The sequence below is a fragment of the Canis aureus genome, chromosome 13 (genome assembly GCF_053574225.1).
Source record: "Canis aureus isolate CA01 chromosome 13, VMU_Caureus_v.1.0, whole genome shotgun sequence".
NCBI lineage: Eukaryota > Metazoa > Chordata > Mammalia > Carnivora > Canidae > Canis > Canis aureus.
Genome location: NC_135623.1, coordinates 20,688,773 through 20,715,412, shown reverse-complemented (window position 1 = coordinate 20,715,412; position 26,640 = coordinate 20,688,773). Strand labels below are relative to the sequence as shown.

The 26,640-nt window shown below is 46.8% G+C and overlaps 2 protein-coding genes and 1 pseudogene across 11 annotated transcripts in view; 1 reads left to right on the top strand and 2 right to left on the bottom strand.

Annotated features, from left to right (window-relative positions):
• RAD54L (RAD54 like) overlaps window positions 1-15,313 on the top strand; it is a 34,954-nt gene extending 19,641 nt beyond the window's left edge. For 5 of the 8 annotated variants that reach the window (XR_013350395.1, XR_013350399.1, XR_013350400.1 and 2 more), the window contains 10 exons: window positions 1,790-1,916; window positions 3,115-3,189; window positions 3,332-3,462; window positions 3,976-4,086; window positions 4,236-4,359; window positions 4,711-4,789; window positions 5,098-5,277; window positions 8,036-8,199; window positions 8,292-10,175; window positions 11,727-14,483. Coding sequence is in view for 1 of the 8 variants with exons in the window: in XM_077845114.1 (XP_077701240.1) it covers window positions 1,790-1,916; window positions 3,115-3,189; window positions 3,332-3,462; window positions 3,976-4,086; window positions 4,236-4,359; window positions 4,711-4,789; window positions 5,098-5,277; window positions 8,036-8,199; window positions 8,292-8,502 (1,202 nt within the window). In the remaining 7 variants the exon portion in view is untranslated. Of the gene's footprint in view, window positions 1-1,789; window positions 1,917-3,114; window positions 3,190-3,331; window positions 3,463-3,975; window positions 4,087-4,235; window positions 4,360-4,710; window positions 4,790-5,097; window positions 5,278-8,035; window positions 8,200-8,291 lie in introns of all 8 variants that reach the window. The other 3 variants (XR_013350396.1, XR_013350397.1, XM_077845114.1) reach the window with 3 other exon arrangements.
• LOC144282037 (large ribosomal subunit protein eL38 pseudogene) lies at window positions 1,108-8,472 on the bottom strand (annotated as a pseudogene).
• Window positions 8,621-26,622, bottom strand: LRRC41 (leucine rich repeat containing 41). Of its 3 annotated transcripts, none has more exons than XM_077845110.1 (10): window positions 26,135-26,622; window positions 22,262-22,348; window positions 21,513-21,583; window positions 14,105-15,248; window positions 11,303-11,563; window positions 10,589-10,753; window positions 10,398-10,496; window positions 9,732-9,854; window positions 9,432-9,507; window positions 8,621-9,331 (listed from the first exon to the last, which is right to left on the bottom strand). In XM_077845110.1, the coding sequence occupies exons 1-10, from the start codon at window positions 26,331-26,333 to the stop codon at window positions 9,112-9,114; spliced, it is 2,445 nt and encodes an 814-aa protein (XP_077701236.1). In that variant the 5' UTR covers window positions 26,334-26,622; the 3' UTR covers window positions 8,621-9,111. The 3 variants fall into 3 exon arrangements, with proteins under 3 accessions (XP_077701236.1, XP_077701238.1, XP_077701237.1); XM_077845112.1 differs by lacking the exon at window positions 26,135-26,622 and adding an exon at window positions 25,942-26,000; XM_077845111.1 differs by lacking the exon at window positions 26,135-26,622 and adding an exon at window positions 24,045-24,478.
• Between the last annotated feature and the right edge of the window lie 18 nt (window positions 26,623-26,640).

Here is a 26,640-nt window from a genome sequence, read left to right as displayed (position 1 = left end):
TAGGTCATATGCTATGCATGTGTTCAGCTCTATTTTTTTTTTTTTAATTTTTTATTTATTGATGAATCAGAGAGAGAGAGAGAGGCAGAGACACAGGCAGAGGGAGAAGCAGGCTCCATGCACCGGGAGCCCGACATGGGATTCGATCCCGGGTCTCCAGGATCACACCCTGGGCCAAAGGCAGGCGCTAAACCGCTGCGCCACCCAGGGATCCCTGTGTTCAGCTTTAGTAGTGATTATGCCAGTAGTATAAGAGAATTCCAGTAGCTCTATGTCAGGGGTCAGCAAATTTTTTCTTAAGTGGCTAAATAGTATTTTAGACTTGCAGGCCATACTGTCTACTCAGCGCTGCTACTATGGCAAGAAAGCAGCCATAGAATGTAAATGAATGGACGTGGTTGTGTTCTAATAAAACTTTATTTAAAGAAACAAATGGCTGGCCCACGGCTGTAGTTTGCCGACCTCTGCTCTCTATCATGACCACTATTTATCTTGAGAGATTTTTAAAAATTTTAGTTATTAGGTGGGTTTTTGGTGATACCTGATACCATTTGCCTAATGTTGAATAAATTGAACACCTTTTATTGTATTTATTGGCCACTGGAGATCCTCATTTGTGAGATACCTGACTTTTTTATTCCTGGCCAAAAGAAAACTCAGTACTCAGTAGCAGTCACTGCCTATCTCTCCTTTCCCTCAAACTCTGACAGTCGCCAGTCTGCTCTGTCTCCGTGGACTTGCCTATTCTGACATTTCATATAAATGGACCATACAGTATGTGACCTTTTGCATCTCACTTTTACTTAGTGTATGTGATGTTTCATCCATCACATCCACCTGTTGTAGCAGGTATCAGTACTTCATTGTACATCCATCCATCCACCTGTTGTAGCAGGTATCATTCATTCATTGCACTGGTTCATGCTACTTCATCTCTTACAAGCAGCCTATAGATGGGCTTTAAAAGAAATTCCAGGGCAGCCCTGGTGGTGCAGTGGTTTAGCGCCGCCTGCAGCCCGGGGTGTGATCCTGGAGACCCAGGATCGAGTCCCGCGTTGGGCTCCCTGCATGGAGCCTGCTTCTCCCTCTGCCCGTATCTCTGCCTCTTCTCTCTCTTTCTCTGTGTCTCTATGAATAAATAAGTAAAAAATCTTAAAAAAATCCAGTCTGACAATTGTCTTTTAATTGGATTATCTGGTCCACTTATATTTAATGTAATTAGGTATGTATTTGAATGTTAATCTGTCTCTGAGGCCTTTCAGTCCCCACTTGCTTTGCTAGCTCTCTGATCCGTTCAAACAAAATTGCCTGTAATTGTCCAGCTTTGTTCTTGACAGGAAGGTGGTCTATAACAAAGTAGTCTGTCATTATTGGCAGTGAGATAATCATTCCTTTTTTACATTCTTTTTTTTTTTTTTTAATTTTTAAAATTTTAGTACAGTTCAGATCACTGTGTTAGGTTCATTTCAGCTCTTTGACTGCCAAACCTAGGGACAGGGATTGCTTCAGTTTCTCTGTCTTCTCTTTGTGTGTGATGACCAAGATATAAAGGTATCTGCTCCAACAAACTCTAAACTTCACTTTACTCATATGTTTCTTGATCTTGACAGGTTTGGCATCCTTTGCCTGGCCATGAGCGGCAAGTCCTTGATTTCTTCCATTTTGTGAAACATGCCCCATGGGAGTGCGTGGCTGGCACAGCGTGACTACAAGCGAGGAGGGAAAAGAACGAGTCTTCCCTCTTTTTACATTCTTTAATGCTTTAATTTTCCCTTTTCTCTTGTCTTAGGAACTGCCCATGAGTTCAAGAAGCATTTCGAATTGCCAATTTTGAAGGGTCGAGATGCAGCTGCCAGTGAGGCGGACAGACAGCTAGGCGAAGAGCGGCTGCGGGAGCTCACCAGCATTGTGAATAGGTAATGGCAGGGTGGGGGCTGGGCTAGGCAGCAGCACCTTTCTTCAGGACTTTCCCCCAAGTTAGGTCATCAGAATTGCCTACTCAACCATCCAAGTCCAATCTTTCGGGGCCTTGGCCTATAAGGGCTGGGATTCTAGGGAGTGGGATCTGTGCCCTGATCAGGGTCACTGAATAAATGGAGGTGTCTTGCAGGCCAAGTCCTTGCTTTCTTCCTGGCCTAGGTTCTTTTATCTGGTTTGGGGCTGCTTAGCATCATATTGAGGAAGCTTTTCTCTGATGTCGCTAGATTCCCTGAGCAAAGCTTCCTGTCAATTGGTCTCAGAGTTAAAGCACCAGCCTTCCCTTCTCAGGCCGCATAGCCTTCTTTGACAGTTAGAAATAGATCTGAAGGAGGGATGTGGCTCCCAGACTAAGAAGGCTTTTCCATAGTGTCCACATAATCCAGGGGACAAGTACATCTGGGACTCCTCTGTTGTAGGTAATACACTTGATGGTTTATATCCTGGGGTCCTGTCTCCTCCCCTCCCCCGCAATTTTAGATGGTAGGAAAGAGAATCACTGCGTTCTTAGCAGCTACTCCTTAGGTGTCTAATCCCTGTCCTTCCTAGTCTGCTAGGAGGTATGAGCTTAGTTTCTTTGAACCTTGGGCCAAGTGGTATTTGGGCAAATGCAAACAAAAACTCCCCTAAGGATTTAGTGGTTTGCAGCTTGCTTTCCCTGTCTGAGCACCAGACTCAGTGGGAGGTCTTGGCCTTCTCTTGAAGACCAGCTAAACTTTTGAAGAGGAAGACAAAGCGTTGTCAATGTAAGGTAGGTTGTTTGAAAGGGTCTTTGTTCCCATGACTGAGACCCTCATAAAGATTTCTTTGCCAGGGGGATCCCTGGGTAGCTCAGCAGTTTAGTGCCTGCTTTCAGCCCAGGGCATGATCCTGGAGTTCCAAGATCGAGTCCCGCATCGGGCTCCCTGCATGGAGCCTGCTTCTCCCTCTGCCTGTGTCTCTGCGCCCCTCTCTTTCTCTCTCTCTCATGAATAAATAAATAAAATCTTAAAAAAAAAAAAAGTTTTCTTTGCCATAGGGCTGGTGGTTCTCTGACATCCAAAGGTAGTCTTTTGGATTCTTTGGGTGGTAGCTTTTATTCCAGTAGTTAATATGGCATTTTTACCAGCCTCTTGTCTTTTTACCCTGTCTTCCTAGGTGTTTGATACGGAGGACATCTGATATCCTTTCTAAATACCTGCCTGTGAAGATTGAGCAGGTGGTTTGTTGTAGGTACTGAACTCAACTGAGGAGGGGGTATAGAGTGAGTGTGTAAAAAAAAGCTCAGCCTTTGAGCCTGGCTGGGCTTTCATGGTGTCTTCAGGGCTGAAGTGTGGTCCAGCCTTTCCCACTGACCCAGCTGTTCTTTTTTCAGGCTGACACCCCTTCAGACTGAATTATACAAGAGGTTTCTGAAACAGGCCAAGCCAGCAGAAGAGTTGCGTGAGGGCAAGATGACTGTGTCTTCCCTTTCTTCCATCACCTTACTAAAGAAGCTTTGTAATCGTGAGTTGGGTCCATGTCCTGAGGTCCTCTAAGAGTACGTAAGGAAGGATAGGCTCCTATATGGTTCAGGCATCTTCCAAATTTGTTTAGAGTCCTCATAAAGGCCACATGTGATTCTAGCCCTTCCCGAGGTATGAACCCTACATTGTGTACTCCGTAAACCAGACCCTTTGTTTGGGAAAGTTTACCTTATCCTCTGCCCAACCGATGCTTGGTGTATGTGAGACTCTGTATGCGTCTGTGCATGCATATGTACATAATAAAATGTTAGGAAGAAAATTAGCAAACCTTGCCCTCTCTTGGTATAGTTCCGTTTTTGTTGGGAGAACACACTAACTAGTGAGCAGGATTGTCCAGATGGAACGGACTGTATCCTGGGATTTGGGCACAAGCAAGTCTGGGGCTGAGGAAGGTCTGCTGAGTAGGCTTCTAGAGGGGGTTCCCATGAACATTGAAGTGGAAATTCCCGAAAGCATCATAACTGGCATTTTGTGTTTTGTTTTTGTTTTTCAGATCCAGCTCTAATCTATGACAAGTGTGTGGAAGAGGAGGATGGCTTTGAAGGTGCTTTGGAAATATTCCCCCCTACTTATAGCGCCAAGGCACTAGAGCCCCAGCTGTCAGGTAAGCCAGTCTTTGGGCTCCTTTCGGGGAGGGGTGGGAGATTGTCTCTTTGTGCTGATGTATCCTTGCCTCAAGGCTTGATATCAAGAGTAAGATTCCTGGGGCACTGGGATGGCCTGTTGAGGACTAATGCTTGCTGACTTCTCCAGGTAAGATGCTGGTCCTTGATTACATTCTGGCAGTGACCCGAAGCCGCAGCAGTGACAAAGTAGTGCTGGTGTCCAATTACACTCAGACATTGGACCTCTTTGAGAAGCTCTGTCGGGCCCGAAGGTAGGAAAGAGCCTAATTGGTTTACTAAAGTGGTGCCTCCCCAACTGTCCTGCTAGGAAGAGTTGGTGTTCTGACTGGTGGATATGGGCCAAGATGTGGGTATGGGAGGAGCTTCCCAGAAAACATCTGTTGTTTTATTTCTGTGATGGTCCCAGTTCCACCTCTAAGCAGAATAGCCCCCTAGTCCTTCAGGTAATCCCAGCGAACAGAGTCCTGGGCCCTAGCTCCCTGCCTGTCCCTTTGGGAGTTTAGGGCCCCAGGCTGTACACAAATAGCCTCAAGCATTGTTTAGTTCCTTTAGTAGCAGGGCTCTGCACCTTCTTGTGTTTTGATCTTTGGATTCCCCTTCAGGTACTTATATGTCCGCTTGGATGGCACAATGTCCATTAAGAAGCGAGCCAAGGTTGTGGAACGCTTTAACAATCCGCTGGTAAATGTACAACCTCTGTTCCCACACTACCAATGCAGTACCATCAGAATCAAGGGGTGATAGGGAAGCTATAAGGGTGCTCTGCTTTAGGGTCTCTTTGATTTTTCCTTTTTTCCCCCTCCTTTTCTGCTGGGTGTGGCAGGGTTAGGTTGGTTGGTGATGGCGGGGTGGGGAAATTAGTAGGCAGACAAATTAGTGGTCCTTACAGCATAAGAATACAGATGTGTGAGAGAACAGTCGGCTGGGTAGAGTAGGATTCTAGTTCAGGCTGCACGAGGTTCTTCTTCTCTTGCTTCCTCTCTTTCCAGAGCCCTGATTTTGTCTTCATGCTAAGCAGCAAAGCTGGAGGCTGTGGCCTCAATCTCATCGGGGCTAACCGACTGGTCATGTTTGACCCTGACTGGAACCCAGCCAATGATGAACAAGCCATGGCCCGGGTCTGGCGTGACGGTCAAAAGAAGACCTGCTATATCTATCGCCTGCTGTCTGTAAGGATGGTGACAGTGGTCATAGTAGGAGTGGGTCATGAGATCTTCAGGACCATCTTATGTTTTTCTCAGTGCCTCTTATTGGCCCCTCTGCCTCTAGCAGTAGCCAGGCTATAGGCTTAGCCAGTCCTTTATTCTGTTCTTTCTTCCTCTTTCCACCCCATTTCTTCAAAACCTTACTATGCCGTCTGGACACCTGTTCTATGGTTAACAAACCCCTGCAGCCTCTTCCCACCTGCTTTCCCTCATACCTGATTTCTGTCTGGCCACTTGGCTTGTAATCTTCTTACAGTCCCTGTGTCCCATGGGGCTAAGAAGTGGTGTTGGCATTAGCCAAGTGCTGTGTTGTCATTCAGACCATCCACCTATAGTTCTCTTTTAAAGCTCATGTTATCTGACTTCACTACTCTTTTCTTCCTTGTTATAGTCCTCTATCCTATGCTGTTTTCCTAATTCATTGATGACTTTGGATGCCAGCCCAGTCTTCATTTTTTTCCCAAATCATCTTGACTTCAAGGACCATGGAGTTATCTAGCACTCTTGCCCTTCATGTTTCTTTGACCTCCTAATACCTCTCATTTAACTACTCCCAAGCCCATACTCTAGAACTTAAATAGTACCAAAACTATACCTAGTACCCAGAACTTTAATAGCTATCATTCTATTCTCACTTCCTATCCTTCCAACTTTCTCATACCCATGAGACACACCCATCTCATACCCACCCAGATACACATTTTATCTGCTTCAACCTAATGTGCTTTGTACCCTACCTCCCCCCAATCTGGCTTGACTTCTCTTTCTGTTTGGCTTGATTCCTACTATGTATCCTTTCAGCCACTCTTTCCGTAATACCTTCTCCACTTGGATAATTACAGCTGTTCTCAGCTTCTGCACCAGATAAAATGTGCAGGTATAGATCATCACTATTACAACATTCACATGTTCCATTTTGGGCTGGGTTGTATCTCGTTTCTTTCAACAGCCACTTCAAGCCTTCACCACTTGCCTCAAGTTTCTTACCTAACCCTCATTAGGGTCTCTCATTTCTTTTTTGCAGAGACCTTGTCTTCTACTTTACAGAAAATGCAGGCTACCAGGCTTGAATTTTCTAGCCTTTCTTTTGTAAATCTCCACACCTGCTCTTCCCTTCCCATTTCAGAGGAAGATAATTTCCTTCTTTGTTTGAGGCTTATCATTCTAGCCTTGCCCTAGACTGTTTCCCATACTTTCCTTTCTTAGTTAAATTTTCCTTTATTTCCCCAGGTCTATAAGCATGCTCGAGTAGTGCTCACCTTAAAACAGTTTCTTAATCTTCTGTCCAGTTGTAGCCACTACTTTGGGTTACTTTCTATTTCTTCACAGTCACATTTTTCCAAAGCTCACAAACTAACTTCACTTCCTCACGTTCCACTCACTTATCAGACCACTTATGCCATTCAGCCTGCTTTTGAATGTACTGTTGGCTTCCTAATTGCCAAAACAAGAAACTCTTGATATTTTTCCTCTGAGTATCTGACACTGTTGACCACTAATCTTTAAAATTCTGTTTGCTTTGGAAATTCCACTCTGGTTTTCCTATCTCTGTGATTATATACACTCATTATATTGACAGATCTCTAAATTTTTAGCCTGGATCTCTTACCTGGGTTCTAGACCCACATTTCCATCCCGTGTTGTACATTTCCGCTTGGGTGTCTTATGAATACTTTGGATGCATGATGATTAAATTAATTTCCTTTCTGAATTTTTTCATTTAATGACTCTATTATCCAGCCAACCCAAACCTGGGTATCTCCTACTGGACAATTTCTCTGTCTCCTAACAACAAATTACTATTGATTTTTACCTTCTGGAAATTTCTTCAACTTTCCTCTCTGTCCCATACCAATGTCACAGCCCTCTCCTACAGCAACTTCCTAATTCTTTACCTTTGGTCTTAATCTGTTCTTTACATACTGCTTCTAGAATGAACTTGAGAAAAATTTTGATTTTGCTTTTTGTCACTTATAGGACAAGACCAAGCTCTTTCAGCCTGGCATTCCTATTTCTCCAGTATGACCTCTGCTGACTTTCTCAAATCTGACTACATTCCCACCATCCTCTAGACAGGCTCAAGTTCTCAGTCCTCTAGTAGGTCAGGCTTATTCCTTTGTTCCTGTGTGGGGCCTACCTAGGAGTTTTCCCTTCTCTCTCCCCTTGTAAACCATGTATTCATTTTTAAAAATTGAATTCAAGGATCATCTTTCAAGCTTTCCAACACTCTTTCCCCCTACCATCCCTCTGTGGGCCCTTGGTTATCCTGTATAGGTTTCTATTATTATACAGTTAGTTTATGTCTCTCCCACTAGCTAGCCTATGAGGTCAGGAATAGGGATCATCTTTGATTCTTCTTTGTATCCTCGTGCACAGGGCATGGCCTGTGATATGCTAATGATTTTTAGTGAGAGAGAGAGACCTGGGCTTGGTGTGGAGCTCTGGTGAAGCTGCTGCAAACCCAGCTCACTCTGAAGGAATTTAGCCAGGCCATGAAACACTCCCATTTGTACAGAAAATATCCTGGGGGAACTGATATGTACAAGTCATGTTCCCAACAGACAGACTGGGAAAATGGGCTCAGCAGAGCAGATGTGCTGCTGTAGGATTTTTAGTTTTATTTCCCCTTCTCCTGGGTGGCTGTAGTTTCAAACACTAGGTTTTCCTGCACCCTATGTACAGGGATGACTTAGCCATGGGTTCTTGGGTCTCTCCATCCCAGGCAGGAACCATTGAGGAGAAGATCTTTCAGCGCCAGAGCCACAAGAAGGCACTGAGCAGCTGTGTGGTGGATGAAGAGCAGGATGTGGAACGGCACTTCTCTCTGGGCGAGTTGAAGGAGCTATTTACCCTGGATGAGGCTAGCCTTAGTGACACACATGACAGGTAGGTGGCCTTTACTGGCCATTACCTCTGAACTCCCTGCACAGCATAGAGATGGGCTCTGTAGTTACCACGACTCTGTCCTCTGCCCCTAGGTTGCGCTGCCGCCGCTGTGTCAACAACCACCAGGTCCGGCCACCCCCTGATGGTTCTGACTGTACTTCAGACCTGGCTCAGTGGAATCATAACACTGATAAGCGGGGGCTCAAGGATGAGGTACTCCAGGCTGCCTGGGATGCTGCCTCTACTGCCATCACGTTCGTCTTCCACCAGCGTTCCCATGAGGAGCAGCGGGGCCTCTGCTGATAACCAGCTGGTCTGGGTGTAGCAGTCAGAGGAAAGAGACAGGGAAAAGGGGCTCCTTGCCCTATAGGACCCTACTGAATTTTGTTCTCTGGGACAAAAATCATCAAGGAGGGCTGCATGATGTTTGCCCAAAGTTTATTTTATAAGAAAACCTTTTTGGTTAAAAAAAAGAAAGGAATAAAGGTATGAAAGGGACTGAGGCCTGGGAGCAGCATGGTAAGCCCAGTGGAGAAGAGGCCTGGTAATGGACACTCCTAAACTTCTCTAAAGCCTGGGTATCTGCTTGAGGAGGCAAAACAGGAACCTCAGGCAGGGGGAGGGGAGCTGTCCCCAGTGACTGATGAGCACTGTAACCTGGCCCAGGTTCCCAGAGTACTGGGGTAAGGGGCCCAAAGGCTCTACACCCAGTTGTGGAAATGCCTTTGCTGAGTCCCATCAAGGCCTCCAGGACCTCAGTGCAAGGGAAGAAGGAAAAAAGAGAAAAAAAGGTGGCAGAAAGAGAAAGACAGAACTGGTGTTTGGGAGTTCTGGGCAGCCCATGTCACAACCCAGGTCTCAGCCCCTGCAAGCTGATGGTACTGAGCATGGGCCTGTGAAGCATGGGCCCCATCACATAGTGCTGACATAATCTGCGAAGGCCTGGGATGAGTCCCACGAGTCGCTAACCACGTGGCAAGTGGCCCGGAGCCGCCGAATGGCTTCCCTGGCTGTGACTGCATCCTGGTCCAGCCAGTTCTGGAAGAGGCGCAGGTGACCAAAGGCTCCACGGCCCCAGCGCTCCAGCCGCTTGGCGAACTCCAGAAGGCCATCTGGCTTGATGCAGTTGGAACTGGTAGGAGTGAGATGGATTAGACACACCTAGGAAATAATTAATCCCTAGTCTATATCCCTGCAGTTCCATCCCTTGTCCCATCCCCAGCCCCATGTACCTGATGTCCAGCTGACACAGAGAGGAGGATGAATCCTCTGAGAAAACATCTGCCAGGGCCAGCAGGCCAGCATTCCCTGGGAAGAAGGGGAGAAATGTCTACAACCACCCAAGAACAGGGGAACAAGGGGATGCCAACCCCGTTCTGGTAGGGAGAAGCCCACCCTCCTGAAGCTTCAGCACACAACAATATTCCAACCCCCATGTTCCCCAGTGGGAAGGCCTGTGCTTTCATCCACTAAGTTTCTAAGTCAAAGGATTGGCTCCTTCCCCCTGTCCCTTCCCAGGGCCCTGCCCCCACCCAGGCGGTTCCCTGGCAGCCGGAGGCCCTTCAGTGTGGAGTTGCCCTTCATAGCAGCAACCATCTCAGGCAGAAATTGGGCCGGGCGCTTCTCAAAGAGACGGCAGAAGGAGAAGGTAATCTCTGTCAAGAGAAATTAGAATAAATTCTGATGGCTAACGTTAGGATTTGGTGCTACCCATCCTACCCCAGTTGGCCCTAGCAAGGGGGTGGTGGTGGTGAACATTTTATAGAAGTCCAGAAAAGGGAATTTGTCTAAGACCCCAAGGAAGACTGGAACTAATCAGATTCAAAACAGAGACTGAGCCCAGATATTCACTATTGGGAGGTTCTCTGCATGAACAGTTCTTCATTCACCTCTTTTCCCTCTATGCAGGGGTGGGGATTAGGGGCAAACAGCGTATTTATCCTTCCCACCACCATTATTTCTGCAGCTATTTAAAGGTAAGAAAAACTTGAGGCACTTTAAAAGTGAGTAATCTTCCAATGTTTAGGAAGAATGGAGTTTGGGACCTTTTAGAAAGAAGATTGTGCAGGTTCTCTAACCCATTTTATAGGTGAGGACATAAGGGCAAGAAAAGAATAGTGGCTTGCTCATTTAGTGAGACTGTGGCAGAACTGCAGTGGAGACCCAGGAATGCTCCAGGTTCTGGATAAAGAACTTACCTTGAAGAGTCAGATTCTGTAGCAAAAAGAGCACCTCGCTCTGACAGTCAGCCAGATTCATGTCATGGAAGCTCAGCCTCTTCAGGGCTAGGTTGTACTCTGCATGGGGGCAGAGGCCATGTGCCTTAGCTTTCCTGAAGAACAGTATGGAGGTCTCCTACCCTCCCTTTACCATTTCAGCTGGGTCCTACCTTTGAGTGTCTGTAACACAAGCCCAAAATCTTGGGGAGAGGCAAAGGTGGCACTATCCAGAGACAGCTGCTGCAGAGAACCTGAGGCCTTCAGTACAGAGCAGAGCAGTGGGGCTGGTTGGGCTCCCCGTGGAAATCCCATCTCCAGCTGTTCCAGGCAGTTTTCTGGATATAGTAGGGAGGAAAGATTCTAGCTGGCCATCCCTCTTCTCCCGCAGCAGGTCCCATCCTGTCCTTTAGAGATTCACTAAAAAAATCTCATTCATCTACTTGTCATTGAGTGTAGTGTGTACTCCACATTAGGTACTATGCTAGGTTCTGGGAGCAAAGCACTAAATAGGAGATTTAGTCTTTGCCCTGCTGGAGCCTTTAGTTCAGGAAGACTAAGCAAATATGAGTGTGCAGAGTAGTGACATAGGAAACATACTGGATCTAAGGGAATATACAGAAGAGGTACCTACACCACTTTACTAGAAACTGATCTACCATGGTCACTTCCTACTGGGCTTATAGTGGTTGGGCCCTCTCCAGCCCATGGTTATCTTTGAATAACAGGCTCTAAAGAGGGAATGGGTTTCATTCCCTCTTTAAGGAATGAGTGGTGCCAGGCCTGGACTAGAGGTCTTCCTACCTTCTCCACACAACTGCACCTGCACATTTGTGTGGACACACACACACACACACACACACACACACACATATGCAGTGCTTCACCTGGTATCTCCTCATCTCCAATTATGTGGCTAGTGGGCCCTGCATTCCCTGGTACAGCAGGGTTGTCCCTCTGGCTGGGGTGATCAACACGAATAGAGAGGACCCGCAGTAGGGGCAGGGCTCGCACAATGGCACGTGTCAGCTCCAGGATGGGCAGTGGTGAGAACAGATCACTGAGATGCAGGGCACGGAGGCGGCATCCAGCCTGGCCTGACAGGGCCCGCAGACTGTCCAGCAGGCGGAAGATGTTAGAGCCCAGGCCTATAGCAGGAAAGAAGTTAGATCAGTCATGTGGGAGTGTCAGCAGGAGTAACATTCAGAGACCACTCCAAATATTTATGTTGATAAGTTTCTTGAGTTTTAGATCAGCTTATTTAAAATCATTTATCTCAACTATTCATCCATTGTCTTGCTTTTTCCTCAGGTAACCAGCAAACTGATGTCTACTATACTGGGCCATGCCCCCAAGCATCAGTAAGGGCAGTCACAAAACAAGATAGGACATGGTGGGGCATCTTGTGCTGCCAGCTGAATGACAGGCCCAGGCCCAGAGGGCAGCAGCAGTCTCTGGACTCTTATAGGTCACAATGAACTCGTGAAATCTAAGCAGGGGAGTGACAATGACCCAGTAGGCAATACTTTAAAGGATTAACTGGGTGGGGAATAGACCAAAAAAGGACAACCATCTCACAGAAGGGTTGGAGAGGCTTAAGGCCACAAAGCAAATATCTCCCCTTGGACTGAGCAAGTTCCTGTGGATTCATTCCTTCCGTAAAACCTCACCAGCACCCAGTAAATACAGTTTTTGCTAGACGGTGAACAGATCTTACTCCTGCTTGTGTAGCCTGATGAACAAAAATGTGTGAAGGGAACTGGGGAAGTATGAGTATTGTGGAAGCACAAAGGATGGGTACTTGGTACCCAGTCCGGTTTCTATCAGTAAAATCTTTCCAGTGGAGTCCCAAAGAACACAAAGGAGACAGGCTAAAAGGAGGGAGAGGAGTGACTGGCAGGGAGAACTCTGTATATATAAAGGCCTGAAGGAAGAAGGTGACAGGTTTCAAGAACTGAAAAGTAATGTGACTTGTGTGTAAAGTACAGGGGGTAGGGGGTTGTTCAAGATGCCTCTACAAAGGTAAGCAGAGGTGAGAACATGAATGACCTGTAAGAATATTAAGTATGGTGACAGGAAACCAATGAAGGGTTTTTGAGTGAATAAATGAATGCTCTTTGCACTTAAAAAATGCTACAGTGTAGACAGTGAATTATATGGTGAGTATGGAGTCAGGAACTGTTGAAATGATGAATACAAATAAGTAGTAATGGTAGCTTGAATTAAAGATCTGGAGAGGTATTAAAGAGATAGATTTGAGATTTCTTAAAAACAGATGTGCAAAAGAAAGAACCCAGCTGTCTTCTGAGCAGCTGAGAGCTGTGATGTCACTGATAGGAGGAGGATCAGCATGGGGAGAAGATGCATTCAGGTTGGGGAGCTGTGGTTTATGAAGTGATATCTAGTAATCAGCCAGCTAAAATGGTTCTGGAGTTTATGATAAAGATCTGGGCCAGTGTCATAGATAGGGAAGTCTGCAGCATACTTGGCTTTTAAAGCAAGGGAATGGACAAAACTATCAGGAAGAATGTAAAATGGCAGAAACTCTGAACATTGATAAGAGAAGTAATCTTCAAAGGGGGAGAAGAAAGATTTTGAGGTAATGGAAATGAGAGTATTTCATGAAGACTGCATCATAGCAGCAAATGCCACCGAGAATAAAAGAGGACTGAAAAGTATGTATTAGCATCTCACTGGAGAAGGAAGGCAGCATTAAGTAGTGATTTAAAATCTTGGAATCCTGGAATCCGATTGGGTTTGAATCCTGGCTCTACAACTTACTAGTGAGGTTATCCTCGGCAAGCCACTTGACCTCTTAGGGTTGTTGTAAAGATTCAATTAATAGAATACTTAAATTATGCCAGACACATAGGCAGTATATAAAAGTTCTTTAGCATTTGAGAAACAAGCTTTCCTAAGGTAAGACGGTATGGATCCAGAGCATAGGTAAAAGAGTTAGTCTTGGTTAGGATGGCCATCTCTACTATTGTGGAAGAGGAAAGGAGTGTAGACATAGAATTAATAGGTTGGTAACAATAAGCTGAAGTTCATGTGATGGCTTTCTCTGAAGCAGGAGGTAGTCATCTGAGAAAGAGGGAAACATTTAGAAATAAGAGGAACGGGAACTAATGTTGCAAACACAGGATTCATATAAGGTTGATGACTGAATGTATGTGTAGTAGCACCAGTTGGCACAGTTGTGTGATTTTCTCCATCTGTGCTCAGCAACCTGGGTAGATTGGTGGATTTACCCAGAGTTGAAATTTGCCTAGCTGGGCGCAGCCAGGTAGGTAAGAACTGAGGACTCCTTCACAGGTTGCTGGTCTGATAAAAAATGTACACACACTTTGTACAGATGGTTTGATAGGATTGGGGGGGGGGGCTTGCATATACTATATTGTTCCCACCTGCCCATGGATTGCTTACCATTGCTAAAATGTACCCACTCTTCAGGTTTTCACTGCCTCTCAGGAACCCCTGTTTATAACTGTAAATCAAGCCTACAGACCTCATGTTCTTCCCCAGGACTAAAAGTCTGCCCCTACTTCAAGTATGTGCTTTCTGCCCTGCTGTGAAGCGGCAGGGCCTCATCTGCAGCTTCCTGATCATACTCCCTATTCCCCTTCACAGGACTGGGCACACAACTGGTGCTGCTGTGAGACCCATCCCTGCCCCTGCAGGGCACTCACCATTATAGGAGAGTGTGAGGCTCTCCAGAGACACCCAGGAGCTCAGCAGGTGGCACAGTGTCAGAGCCGCCTCTGTGGAGAGCGGAACTGTGAATAGCTCCAAGGTGGAAATGCTGCGGAATCGCTGGGAGGCCTCCAGTGCCGGAAGCCCCAGGCAGCTGGGATCTGATCCATCCAAAGCTCCACAAGCCACTTCCCCGATCTCCATCTCTTCCCCATCCTCCTTCTCACCAGCCACAATAAAAACAAAGTCATACAGGTCTTCAGACTCTGCACCGGACCCCTGACGGGTGCGAGGACCCTTCTTCCCTGCAGCTCGCTTAAAACGCTTTAGCGGCTTAGACTGTGGGGCTGAGCTAGCTGGAGCCCGTTTGGATGAGGATGTGGAAGAGGAGGCAGAGGCAGAGGAGGTGGTGGCTGGAGCAGAGGGTGGTTGCTTGGTGCCAGGAGCCTCGTAGGAGGTTGCTGGAGGGTGCAGATCCCTCTTAGGGTCTGTCCCACCTGCTGTCAGGCTCTCTTGTGTGCTCCGGCGTGTTACCCGGGTGGTGGGTGCAGCTCTGGCTGTCTGCTTGGCTTCACTCTTCCGCCGGGATGCCATGAGGGCTGCAGCACATCGCTCAGCAGCATCCCTGCGAGGCCGGCGTGAGCCCAGTAGGAGGGACCCTTCATCTCGGGATGGGGCCCGGCCTCGGGAGGCCTCTCCACAGAGGCGGCAAGGTGGACCACCAGGGCCTGGCTGCCAGAAGCCAGCACTCATGGTGAGGATAAGGATGAAAAGGGCTGACTCAGGCACAGGCCAGGAGTACAGCGACACCTGGCTGACAGCCCCGTGGTGAATAAGCTGATGCAGCAGCTGCCGAAGTGACTGCTGAGCAGCCACATCAGAGAACAGCAGGTGGCGGAACTTGAGGGTGTGCAGGGAACTGGCCAGGGTCTCCAGAACCCGGCGGTTGGGCTCAGCCACCAGCTCAGTTGCACCCTGCAGCATATTGCAGATGGTGAGCTGCCGGACATGGCGGGAGCTATGCAGAAGAGGTGAGAAGCGCTGGTCACAGAGACGCCTGTCAGAAGACACATCAATGGTCCCACGTAGAACATGGGAAAAAAAGGCCTCCATAAACTTGGCTCGCCAACAGGTCACACTCTGAAAGTAGAGAACATGCCAGACAGCTGTGATACTAAGAGCGCTACCTGTTGAACCATCATCATCCTGGGTTCCTTCCAATAGCTATTTGCTGAGCCAGGCAACATTCTATTTATACAAATTCATTTAATCTTCCCATCTTTGAGGTATGTGTTACTATTAGCCCCATTTTGTTTCATTCATTCATTCATTCATTCATTCATTCATGAGAGACACACAGCAGAGGGAGAAGCAAGCTCCTTGTGGGGAGCCTGACGCGGGACTCAATCCCCAGACCCCGGGATCATGCCCTGAGCTGACGGTAGACACTCAACTGCTGAGCCACCCAGGCGTCCCTATTAGCCCCATTTTATAGGCAGGAGAAACGAGGCACAAAGGTGGTTACTGCCTGTGGTTATACAGATAAGTGGTAGAATCAAGACCGAACTCAGGAAATTTGGTTCCAGAGATGCTTTTGCTTTAGTGCTGATGAAACAATCCCGTAACTTCTTCCATGTCTGTTTCTAGAACCTGGTCCCAACCTTCCATTCTTACCATTACCACCTTTGTTTGGACCCTTATCACCTCACACCTGACCACTTCATTAGTTTCCAGATTGTTCCTCTATCTCATTTTCCCCTTCCCAAACTTTTGCACAAATCCACTGGACTCAATCTTTGTAAAACCTGTCTGATTACATTCTGCTTTAGTGCCCACCACCCCCATATCTATCCACTACTGAGGGGCAATCTGAAGTTCCTCAGCCTGGCAGGGAAAGCCCTGTACAAAATGACCTCTATTTGAGCAGCTTTATCTCCCACATCTTGCTCACGTGAATGCTATGCTCCAGCCAAACTGGTCACCACACTGACCCAAACGTGCCTCCTTTGCCCTTTCCTACATCTGCCAGAAATGCTGTTCATTGCCGGCTTCCTAAGAGGACCTACTAACCTTTCACTATTGTTGAGGCTGTTCATTTCAGCCTCTCTCCGTGAGCCTCTTTCTGCTCTGCCTCTTGTGGGACTCCTCAGATACTCTGACTCAGGTCTTAAACATTGGTAGACCTGTCTTTAGGGTGTCGAGTCTCTGCTTGTGTACGTGTTTTATCCCAACCAGATTAAAAATTCCTGGAGATCAGGGTCCAAATCTTTGGTTTTCTCCAGGCAGTAGTTATTGGCTTTGATGCATGAGACTTCATCAGACTATTCCAGTACATTTAGAAGAACTCTGAATGCAAGTGTTTCTCAACCTTTGGTGCAAATCAGAACGGACTGTGGAGCTTTTCTTTTTTGAAAATTCATATGCCAGGTATCCAGACTTGAGGGTTCTCTATGTTACATCTGCAGTAAGGCCCATGCACCTTTATTTTTTAAACCACCTCCAGATGATTCTGATGTATAGAGAAGGTTAGCAATTACTGCCTCCACCCCCATCCTACCACCACAAAAGGGCAGAGACGTCCTTAAGTTTCCATTCTCTCAGGTACAGGAGAAAGTCTGTTAACTGATACAGATGTCATCTCTGCCACTATCTAGACCTTTCTTCATCTATAAAATGTGGATAATATCACTTCACAGGTTTGTTGTGAACATCAAATGAGTGCAAGTGAAAGCACTTCATAAACTAAAATACAAAATGTTATTTCTGCTCCTGCTAATAATTAGTCCAGATGGGCAATATGAAATGGACTTGATGGAGGCAGAGCCTGTTAAGCAGGGTGCTTGTTTAGCCTGAAGCAAATGGTAGCAGGAGCCTGAGGTTCCCCAAGATTAAAAGGCACTTCTCTGGTACTTAACCTTCCTCTATGCACTCCCTCATACCTGAGTGGACCTCAATTTATGTCTGAGGTTTTTGGCAGGAGTTGGGCTCCCATTGTTCTCAGCAGAAGTGTCATTCCCTTTGCCCTGCCTATTCCCCATGACACTGCCTGCTGTGGTAATAATTAGGAATGACTTCTTCATGTTTGAACTGCATGGCAGCAAAAAGAGGGAGGGACTTCTCTCACTAGCAACGGGGGTGGGGGGGAATTGGGGGACCAGGAAAAAATACCTGGGAACCAAATCTCCACTCAGCCTCAAATGGAAAAATGGAAGCAGAGAGGGTATTTCTGAATTCTACCTCTAACACTTTGCTAACACATTTACTGGCCCAAGCTCACAGCCTTGGAAAACACTTGCAGGTAACCTAGCAAGGCTTCAACTTCATAAGTGAGACATTCTGGGCCTAAAATACGGACAAAGATATGAACCAAGATACTGTAGCTATTTCTGACCATAAGGCATGTGGAACATGTAGTTTAGATAACTATTAGTGTGGTCCCCCCCCCCCCCACATTTCATTGGTTGATGAAGACAATGTGAGAATATTTGAAACTGGAACACCCCAGATACAATAACTGCAGTGAGACCAGCAGGACATAGTGGTTAGGAGCATGCACTCCACAGCCACATGCCTCAAGTTGAGTCCTGGGTCTGCCATCAGTAACTATAACCTCAGACAAGCCACCTCACCTCTTTCTGCTTCAGTTTCATCACCTATAAAGTGAGGAATATATCCTACCTATATCATAGAGTTGTAAAGATTAAATGAGTATCTAAAGTTGGTTATGACAACTATCTCAATCAATTATCAACAGTAATTACTGCATTTTATTCCATCATCACCTTTTAGAAGAATCTCTGCTAAAATTTCAAAGCTGAAAAACAGCTAAGAGATCTAGTCCAAGCTGCTCATTTCGTGGGCTTGTACAGTATTGCTCAGGGAATGCAAAGTGATTTGAACATGTTCTTTTGGGCAAGAGTAGGGGAAATGAGATACCACCGAGGTGAAATGACATTTACCTACCAACACAATCCTTGGCCCATCCACAGGCTGGTGGCTCAGGCATAGTTGGGGAGGAAGTGTGTGTACAAACTAGGGAATAATATTTTCTTGTAAACAAGAGCAAATGTTCATTAACTATTGTCCACTATTTTTCTGATAACAGAAATACTGTTTCTGGAAAGATAAAATCTGTAAACCAATTCTTTGGAGGGTATATGTAAATGTGAATAGCTATAGAAAATTGTTTTTATAACGTTGAGACAACTCTGAACAGTTTCAGATGCTGGGCTTTTAAAATACTGTACCATGGTATATTTAAATGTTTTCAAAATATGACTTTATTAATATGTTGAAAATATGAATGTACTATATACTTAATAATTCCTGCATTACTGAATAAGTTTGTTTCTAGATTTTTAATAGTTGCTATAATGAACATCTTGGAAATCTTCAGGAGTATCTCAATTTTTATATACTATAAATTCTAAGAAATAGAATTTCTACCCAAATAATATAAGTGTACATATATAACTTTTTTTTTTTTTTAAGTAGGCTCCATGCTGGACATGGGACTGGACACGGGACTTGAATTCAGGACACCGAGATCAAGAATTGGATGCTTAACCAACTAAGCTACCCAGGCACTCCCAAAGAATTAATATTTAAGATTCTAAATTAATAATTAATAATTAATAATTATTGTTAAGATTCTTGATAATTATCACCAGACTGCCCACCAAGAAAGTTACATAACATTTTTGCTCCCACCAATAACAAATTAAAATGCAAGTTTTACCCACTCCTGAAATTATCTTTTGAAACAAACCAAGGCTTTACTAATTTAAGAGTTATATACTTTCCCATTTTTTAATTATTGAGGTTGAGTATTTTTCACTTTATTGGAGATTTTTGTATATTTTGTGACTTGGCCCCGTCTTTACTTATTCTACTAGGATAGTTTGCTTTTGTCTCATTCCCTCTATCCTCTTGTTTTACAAATAGTGTTGCAAACATTCTTTCTTAGTTTATGTACCTTTTAAATTGTGTTTACAGTGTTGGCATTTTATATGGCCAAATATGTCCATACCTTCTTTTTTTAAAAAAGTGTAATTTAGTAATTAACACTCTCCATCCTGAGGTTAGATAATCAGTCACCTTTATTCTTTTTTTAGTTGTTCTGTGCTTTTACTTTTTACAATTTAATCTTTAATCTATATAGAAATAATTTAAGTATATTGTAAAATGAGGCTCTAATTTTATCTTTTCCAAATAGTTAATAACTAGAGAATCCTTTATTGAATACTCCTTCATTTCCCCATTGCTTTGTCTACAGATTATTTTATTTTATTCTACAGATCTCTTAATACACATACACTAGTACTACACAGTTTGAAATTATATTTCTTTATAAGCAATCAGGGGCTATCCCTATCTTGTTTACCACTATATCCCTAGAACCTAGAACAGCACCTGGAATTGAGCAGGCACTCAGTAAGTGTTTCTGATTTACAAAGTTAAGGTTACTGTCATGTAAAACTGGGAAGCAGAAGGCAGTACCCTTTGGAATGCATATGATCCAAGTAAGGACCTCTGTCTAGGGAGACTGTTAGGCCATCAAGCCTGGGGCTTCCTTAATGTTCTGAAATGCTCCAGAACAAGAAAAGATAACAAACTACCAGGATGCTTGAGATAATATTGGGAAAAAAGCTTACTCTATGTGAAAGACCTTATGATCTCCATCATCTGTTAGTCAACCATACTATTTGGGAAACACTGGGAAAAAGTGAATCTCATGCATCTTTAAAAGTTTCAGGAAACTTTGTTTTCTATTTTGCATCCATTTCTCCTCCTCATAAGGCCCAATTCATGTACATGCTGCCTGAGGATTTTCTTGGGCCTTAGCATTATCACACTGAGCTTCAGGAGTGACGTCCAGATCTAGAAATGGGAAAGCTGAAGGATATGGAGCTGAATGTTACTGAACCCAGTGCATCCCCAGAAATTAAGACTCTAATTCCTGATAAGAACTTGTTTTCTTATCATTTGGCCTCATCCACCATTTAAAGCCCAGTTCAAATACTACTTCCCAGGAAAGACTGTCATGCTCCCTTCTCACTCAACCTCCTTGCTACTGTCACTGAACCACTTATCCTTATACCATGCACAATGTATTTGTTTGCAGATTTCTTTGCTAAACATGAAAGGGACCATGTCTGTGCTTCCAATATCTAACATAAGACCTGGTATGTGGTTAAGTTTAGTAAATGTTTATTGAACTCAGTCTGTCCTATCACTATAAGGAGCAGCAAAAGAAATTCTACTTAAGTAAGAGTGAGCTATATCTGAACCAATGAATAATAGAATCTAGGACTAATAGGAGCCCTAAAAGTCATCTTGCCCGACTTCTTTTAAAATGCTGAAAGTCTTTTACCCTTGTGTCAAGTAGTTATCTAGACTCTTTTTGAACATTTAAAGATGGGAAGCTTATTACCTCTGGCATTAGCTTGTTTCATCACCAATAAGCTCAGAATTTAAAAGTTCTACATCCAGGGGGCGCCTGGGTGGCTCAGTGGTTGAGTGTCTGCCTTTGGCTCCGGTAGTGATCCCAGGGTGCTGGGATAGAGTCCCACATCGGGCTCTCCATGGGGAACCTGCTCCTCCCTCTGCCTGTGTCTCTGCTTCTCTCTCTGTGTCTCTCATGAATAAATAAAATCTTAAAAAAAAAAAAAAAAAAGTTCTACGTTCGGTTTAGCAGAAATTTATTCTCTTTTAGCTTCTACCAGAACAAGTCTATTAATTCCTTTTTTATGTGAGAATCATTCAAATATTTCAAGACAGTTCATGTTCCCCAGGTCTTCTCTTTTTCAGGAAAAACATCTCCAGTCTTCCAAACGTGACTCACGTGATATGGCCTTGGCTTCTTTCTCCATACTCCAGGGGTAGCCTGCCAACTGCAGAGCCAGGCCGGTCTATTATCCCCATAGTCCTTTAGCTTATAGTTAGATTAATTCACACAGCTTAGAGTAGAGTCATTATATGAGTGGCTTTAGCACACTACTGACTAAACCACCTTAATCTTTCTCATACAAGTTGCTGGTAAGCCAGACCCCCTGCACCTCCTACCCTAAGGTCATGCAATTAGAATTTTTTAGATTCAAGTGAAGAATTGGTTTATTCTGCTAATTTGCATCTTGGTAGGTTTGACCACTATGAGTCTTGGTTCTGCCATCCATTGTGATCACTACCCTTCCCTGTTTTGTGTTACCCGCAAACATGGTGAGCAAGCAAGTCAGTGACAAATGCCAAATGGAAAGAACCTGGTGACAAGCCATCAGAGCCCTCCTCCCAAAGTCACGCCACCCCTGGTCCTGCACTTTCCCAGTCCCCAGTTTGCGTCTGTAAGCTACTCCTGCTTTCACTGTGCAGGGTCAAGCCAGAGTTCTCCCTGGTGCCTTCACTTACTTCCAAACTGGAAGGCCTTGTCTTCATCAGTTCATCCCATAGTCGGCGCCAGATGGCCTGAGTGGAGAGGCCTGTGGGGAGAAATATCACATTTACTTGGCTGCTCTTTGGCCACCACGAATCTCGCACATTAGCCTTTAATGCTGTCTTTCTCTGGGTTCACAGGAGCGATATGGCAGGCCAGTAAAGAACACTGGCTCTACAGATAGACTGCCTGGGTTTAAATATCAGCAAACCACATTCTAGCTGTGTGATCTTGGGCAAGTTTACTTAATTTTTCTGTACCTCAGTTTCCTTATCTGTAAAATGTAGTTAATAATAGCTATTTCATAAAATTGTTAGAAAGTTTAAATGAGTTTCTCCAGGTGAAGTGTCTAGGACAGCACTTGGCACATCGGGATTAGATAAATGTTAGCTGTTAACAGATCTGTACAATGAGGGGTCTGGAAGACAGCAAGGTAAAATAGAAAAACTAAGATTCAGAAGATCTAGGTTTCAGTCTAGCTAAGCCAGCTTAGTTATTCATGTGGTGTGCCTGTGGTTTCAATTTTATTAGTATAACTGGAATCATTTACTTGCTTTGTGTTTCACTGGACACTGTGAGGAATAACCTAAGAAAGTCAGTATGAGGGAATTTTTTGAAAAGCACAAAGTTCTACACAGGTATCAGGTGTAATATTTACCTGAAGAACATCATGGTGCCTTGCTTACAGTCACTGACTGAGAAAGAGAGAGAGAGAGACACTCACCTTTCTTGAGGGCAGTTTCCTCAATCCTCTCCAAGTAATATATATTGAGCAGAGGTAAGATGCTTTGGAGTATTGGGCCTGGGAGGGCTACAAAAACCAAAACACAAAATTTACTTTTTTTCTCCCAGGGTTCCAAGCATTATTTACCCTATTGGAAAGGAAAAAAGAAGGGCAGACTTCTCATTTGGCAAATAAATCCCGTAGAAGTTAACCTAAGTCTAATTCAAACTCTAGTCTACTTATCTTCAGCCACTTAGTTGGCAGCTGGAATTTCAGGGGCATGCACATCTTCAAGGGTGAGATAATAAGGCAGGATGATATGCTCATTGAGGAGGTGGTCAGTTCACTTCTGCCCAGCATAATGAACCATTCTGCATTTAACACCATTCCTACTGAATATGGGTAATAAAAATCTCCAACATAATCTGGGCCCAACTAATTCTCCAGCTCTGTGCTTTGCCTCCTCTCCTTCAGCCATACTAAACTAATTTTTTCACTAACCTAACATGTTACACTGCTTTCTGCCTCTGTACCTTTGTCATGCTGCTCTCTACCAGGAATGTCCTTGCCATTTTCAGCACATCAACTACTCATCTTTCAAGTATCATGTGCCCTTCATTAAGCCTTTCCTGAATTCCCATCCCACTCTTCCAGGCTGGCAACTCCCATTCTTTGGGCCCCTACTATATCCTGAACTAGTACTTTCCTATGAACGATAGAAATAACTAGGCCCTAACTCTAAATTCAACATATCATAAGAACAACTTGCTCTTGCTGATGTCTAGATTTGAGAGACTTTATAGTATTGTGGCTAAATGGTTTAGTCTCTAGAGTTAGACAAAACTGGGGGAAACTCTGATTCTAATCCTTAGTTAATCATGAATCCTTGGGCAAATTAATATCTTTAAGACTTGGTTTCCTCAATTTTAAAATGGAGGTAATAATAACTACCGCATAATATTGTTATAAAAATTAAAGAAGATCATGCTTGTAATCTTTTTTTTTTCATGCTTGTAATCTTTTTAAGACCATGCCTGGCTCTAATAAGCTCACTAAATGTTGTCTATTATTTTTTTTTAATATTTTATTTATTTATTCATGAGAGACACAGAGAGAGAGAGAGAGAGGCAGAGACACAGGCAGAGGGAGAAGCAGGCTCCATGCAGGGAGCCCGATGTGGGACTCGATCCTGGAACTCCGGGATCACAACCTGAGCTGAAGGCAGAAGCTCAACCACTAACCCACCCAGGCGTCTGTCTATTATTATTCTTATCCTGTCAATAGCCTCTGTCCTGTCAAGAACAAGTCTAAAATCTTAGAGTATACTAACTCTAAGGAAAATCTTTCAAAACTTTGTTTCTATGATCTCCCTTTCTCTTTACTTGTAGAATATTTGGATTTTGATGTCCAAGAGTCTAGTATGATTCTTTGTACATAGTACTCGATGTACCTCCTGAATGAAAGTATTAATTCCCTAAGCTACTACATTAACGTAGGCAGGCCCCCTACTGCATTCAAGATGAAGTCCAAGCTCCATATCCTGGCATTCAAGGTACAACATACCGATTCTACTTGTTTCCTCGTTGTGTCCCTTCCTGCTGCTTCTACTCACTTTACCCTTCTCTCTCGCTACACAAAGCAACCCTAGTCCTCTGCCTCCAGGAAGCCTTTCTTGGCTGTTAGCCCACACAGGGACCTTCCTCCAAAACAGCGCTTCTCAGCAGGCCTATTACTTGGCTCTCCTAAGAGGCCTACCTTGATTCAGCTTTTTCTGTGTGTTTACCTGGGCAAGGCCCATAGGAGCTCTTTCTCCTCTGCCCCTCCAATCTGCTCTGTTTAGCCATTTTCTCTCACAGCCACTGGGGATTCTCATCCCCTGTTATTCACACTCTTCTTTTCTCCATTCTTCTTAAGCAAGGCTCTTCCGTCTTTCCAGCCTATACCTTTAATGCTTCCTCTTCTCTACTCCAGGCCTCCTCACCCAGTCCTCTTCCCTCCTAGCCAAGTTTAGCATCCTAGAAGTTCCAGGCTGACACAGCCAGTCTTCTCTGCCTTCTTCCACTTCCCAGGACCTTCCAGAGCCCCCTGCCCAGCTCCACTGAGGCTTCTCCTATTCCCCATGGGTCAGTCTGACCCTTCTTCTCTCAGCTGTTGGCATAGGGCCTCCACAATCCCCTCCCCCTACCAGCTTGAGGACTTCTAACAGTCTTTCCCACTACAGGAAGACACTTGGGCCTCTTTAGGACCAGCGCCCCACCCCCACCTCACCAAGGGCCTTCCCGCATCCCTGGGCCTTCTTTAGCCAGTCTCCACAGTCTCCGAGCTTATTCCTGGAGGCCCAACCCCCCAAACTCCAGGGCCTTTTCTTCACAGCCACCTCCCCAGGTGCAACCCCCCCAATGCCCCCAATCCCAGGATCTCAAGCCCTCAACCTGACCTTACCAGGGCCTTCCTCCTGGCAAGACACTACCACCACTCCCGAGGCCTTCTTCAGAACCCCACCCCCTCACGGCCTGAGGCCTCCTCTCCTGCCACTCCTTCCCCCTTCTCTGGGCCCTAGGCCTGGCCTGGATCTCCTCACCCAACTTCGGACCCCACCCCCTCCACCACCAGTCTGTCAGGCCCAAGGCCGCCCTCAGCCCTCATCCCCTGTGCGGGCAGGCCTACCCCCCCTCCCCTCCCCACCCAGAGCCTTCGCTCTCCTCTTTCACTCTCACCATCAGGGTTCACAAGGCCAACTCGAGTTTTTCTCATCAGCTGCCAGTCTGGGTCCAGGGGCGCCCACCCCAAAGCCCGGCCTCCGCGTGCCCGTCGGCTGCGGGCCTCCTCTCCGGCGCTACCTGGCCGGCGCCGCCCGCCCTACTCCCAGGCCCACCGGCCCGGCCCGGCCCGTCAGTTTGTCCCGCCGGGCCCCTCCGCCCAGCGCCGCGGGCCCGCCTCTGCCGCTCAGCCCCGGCCCGACCGTCCCGGCAGCTCAGGCCGGGGCCTCCTGTCGCTCCCACTCAGCCCAAGGCTTCCTCGCCGCGACGCGCCCCCTCCTCGCCGGGATCGGGGGGGCCTCCCTGGCCCTTCCCGCCTGTCCTTCATTCGAGCCTCCCTCGATTGCTGGACCCGCTCCGGCCTCCCTTCCCCGCTCGGGGCCCTTCCTCCGCGCAGGCCCATCCGAGTGGCCTCCGGCGCTCGCTGCTCTGCCCGTCAGTCGGGCGCTCAAGCAGTTTGGCACCCGAGGCCCCGGTCGTCAGTGCGCTCCCTTCAAGCCTGGGTCGTCGGACAGGCCGCGGCGCTCCAAGCCTTCTGGCCTCTCCCCGGCCCCTCGCTCGCCCATCCGCCGGGCTGCCTTCGCCCATCAGCCTGCCCTCCCGAGGCTCGGCACCCGCGGTCTGTCAAGCAGACGCGGGAGGCCCCGCGCGTCAGTCAGGCTAGGTGGCCCGGGGCCTGGCCTCCTCGCCCTAGGCCGGGACTCCCAACCTCGGCCCCCGCCCCCGAGCGGCAGGGCCATCCCTGGCCGTCGGTTCGGCATCCGAGACTCCGCAGCCCCGCTGGCCCCGAGCGTCAGTTCGGTGCCCACGGCCGGCCCGTCATTCCAGCTTCTGCCGCCCGGGCCCTGCCCGTCTGGCCCCAGACCGGGCCTCCTGGCCTCGCCCCCCGCGCCCCCCAGCCAGGCCGCGGCGCGGCTCCACCTGCCGATTTGCTCCCCGCCTTTACTCTGCACAGCCCGGTCAGTCACGGAATTCATGTTCCGACCCGACGGTGTGGCTTCTAGTGCCCCGGGCTGGGCCTTGCCCCAGGCCTCCCGGCCTCGCCCCCCGTGCCCCCCGGCCGCTGGGCCGCCTCCGCTCGTTGCCAGAGGTAGCCCCTCACCCCGCGACTTACCCCACACCCCGCTCTCCAGAACCCCCATATGGGCGCTCACCGCCCGCCCGCACAGCTCGAACAGGGCGGGGGGAGCGCTGGGGCCCGAGGCCGAGCTCTTCGCTGGCGCCGCCTCCCGGGACGTGGCCTCCATGGTCGTTGCCGCCGCTACCTCACAGAACCAGCAACTCCGGGCGCGCCAGGCCTCGGGCGCCGCCATCTTGGGGAGGTGCGCGAGCCCGAGAGTGGCGCCCGCGGGCCGCCATCTTGAAAAGGTCAGCAGTTAGGACGGTTTCATCAGCGATGTGGGTAATACTGGGAACTGCGCTAAAGGAACACCGAATAAATCCGAATTCTTCCCAAGTCTCTTAGGAGCCAAAATCTTAAATAAATTCGGAGATCGACGTAGTTGGCCCCGGCGCCGTGAAGGGGATATTTCTTAGCAAATCCTCCTCAGGTGCAAATACCAGCTCCCCCCATCCCCTGCGTATGGACGGTAGTAGATGCCAATCGGAGCGTGTGTTCGC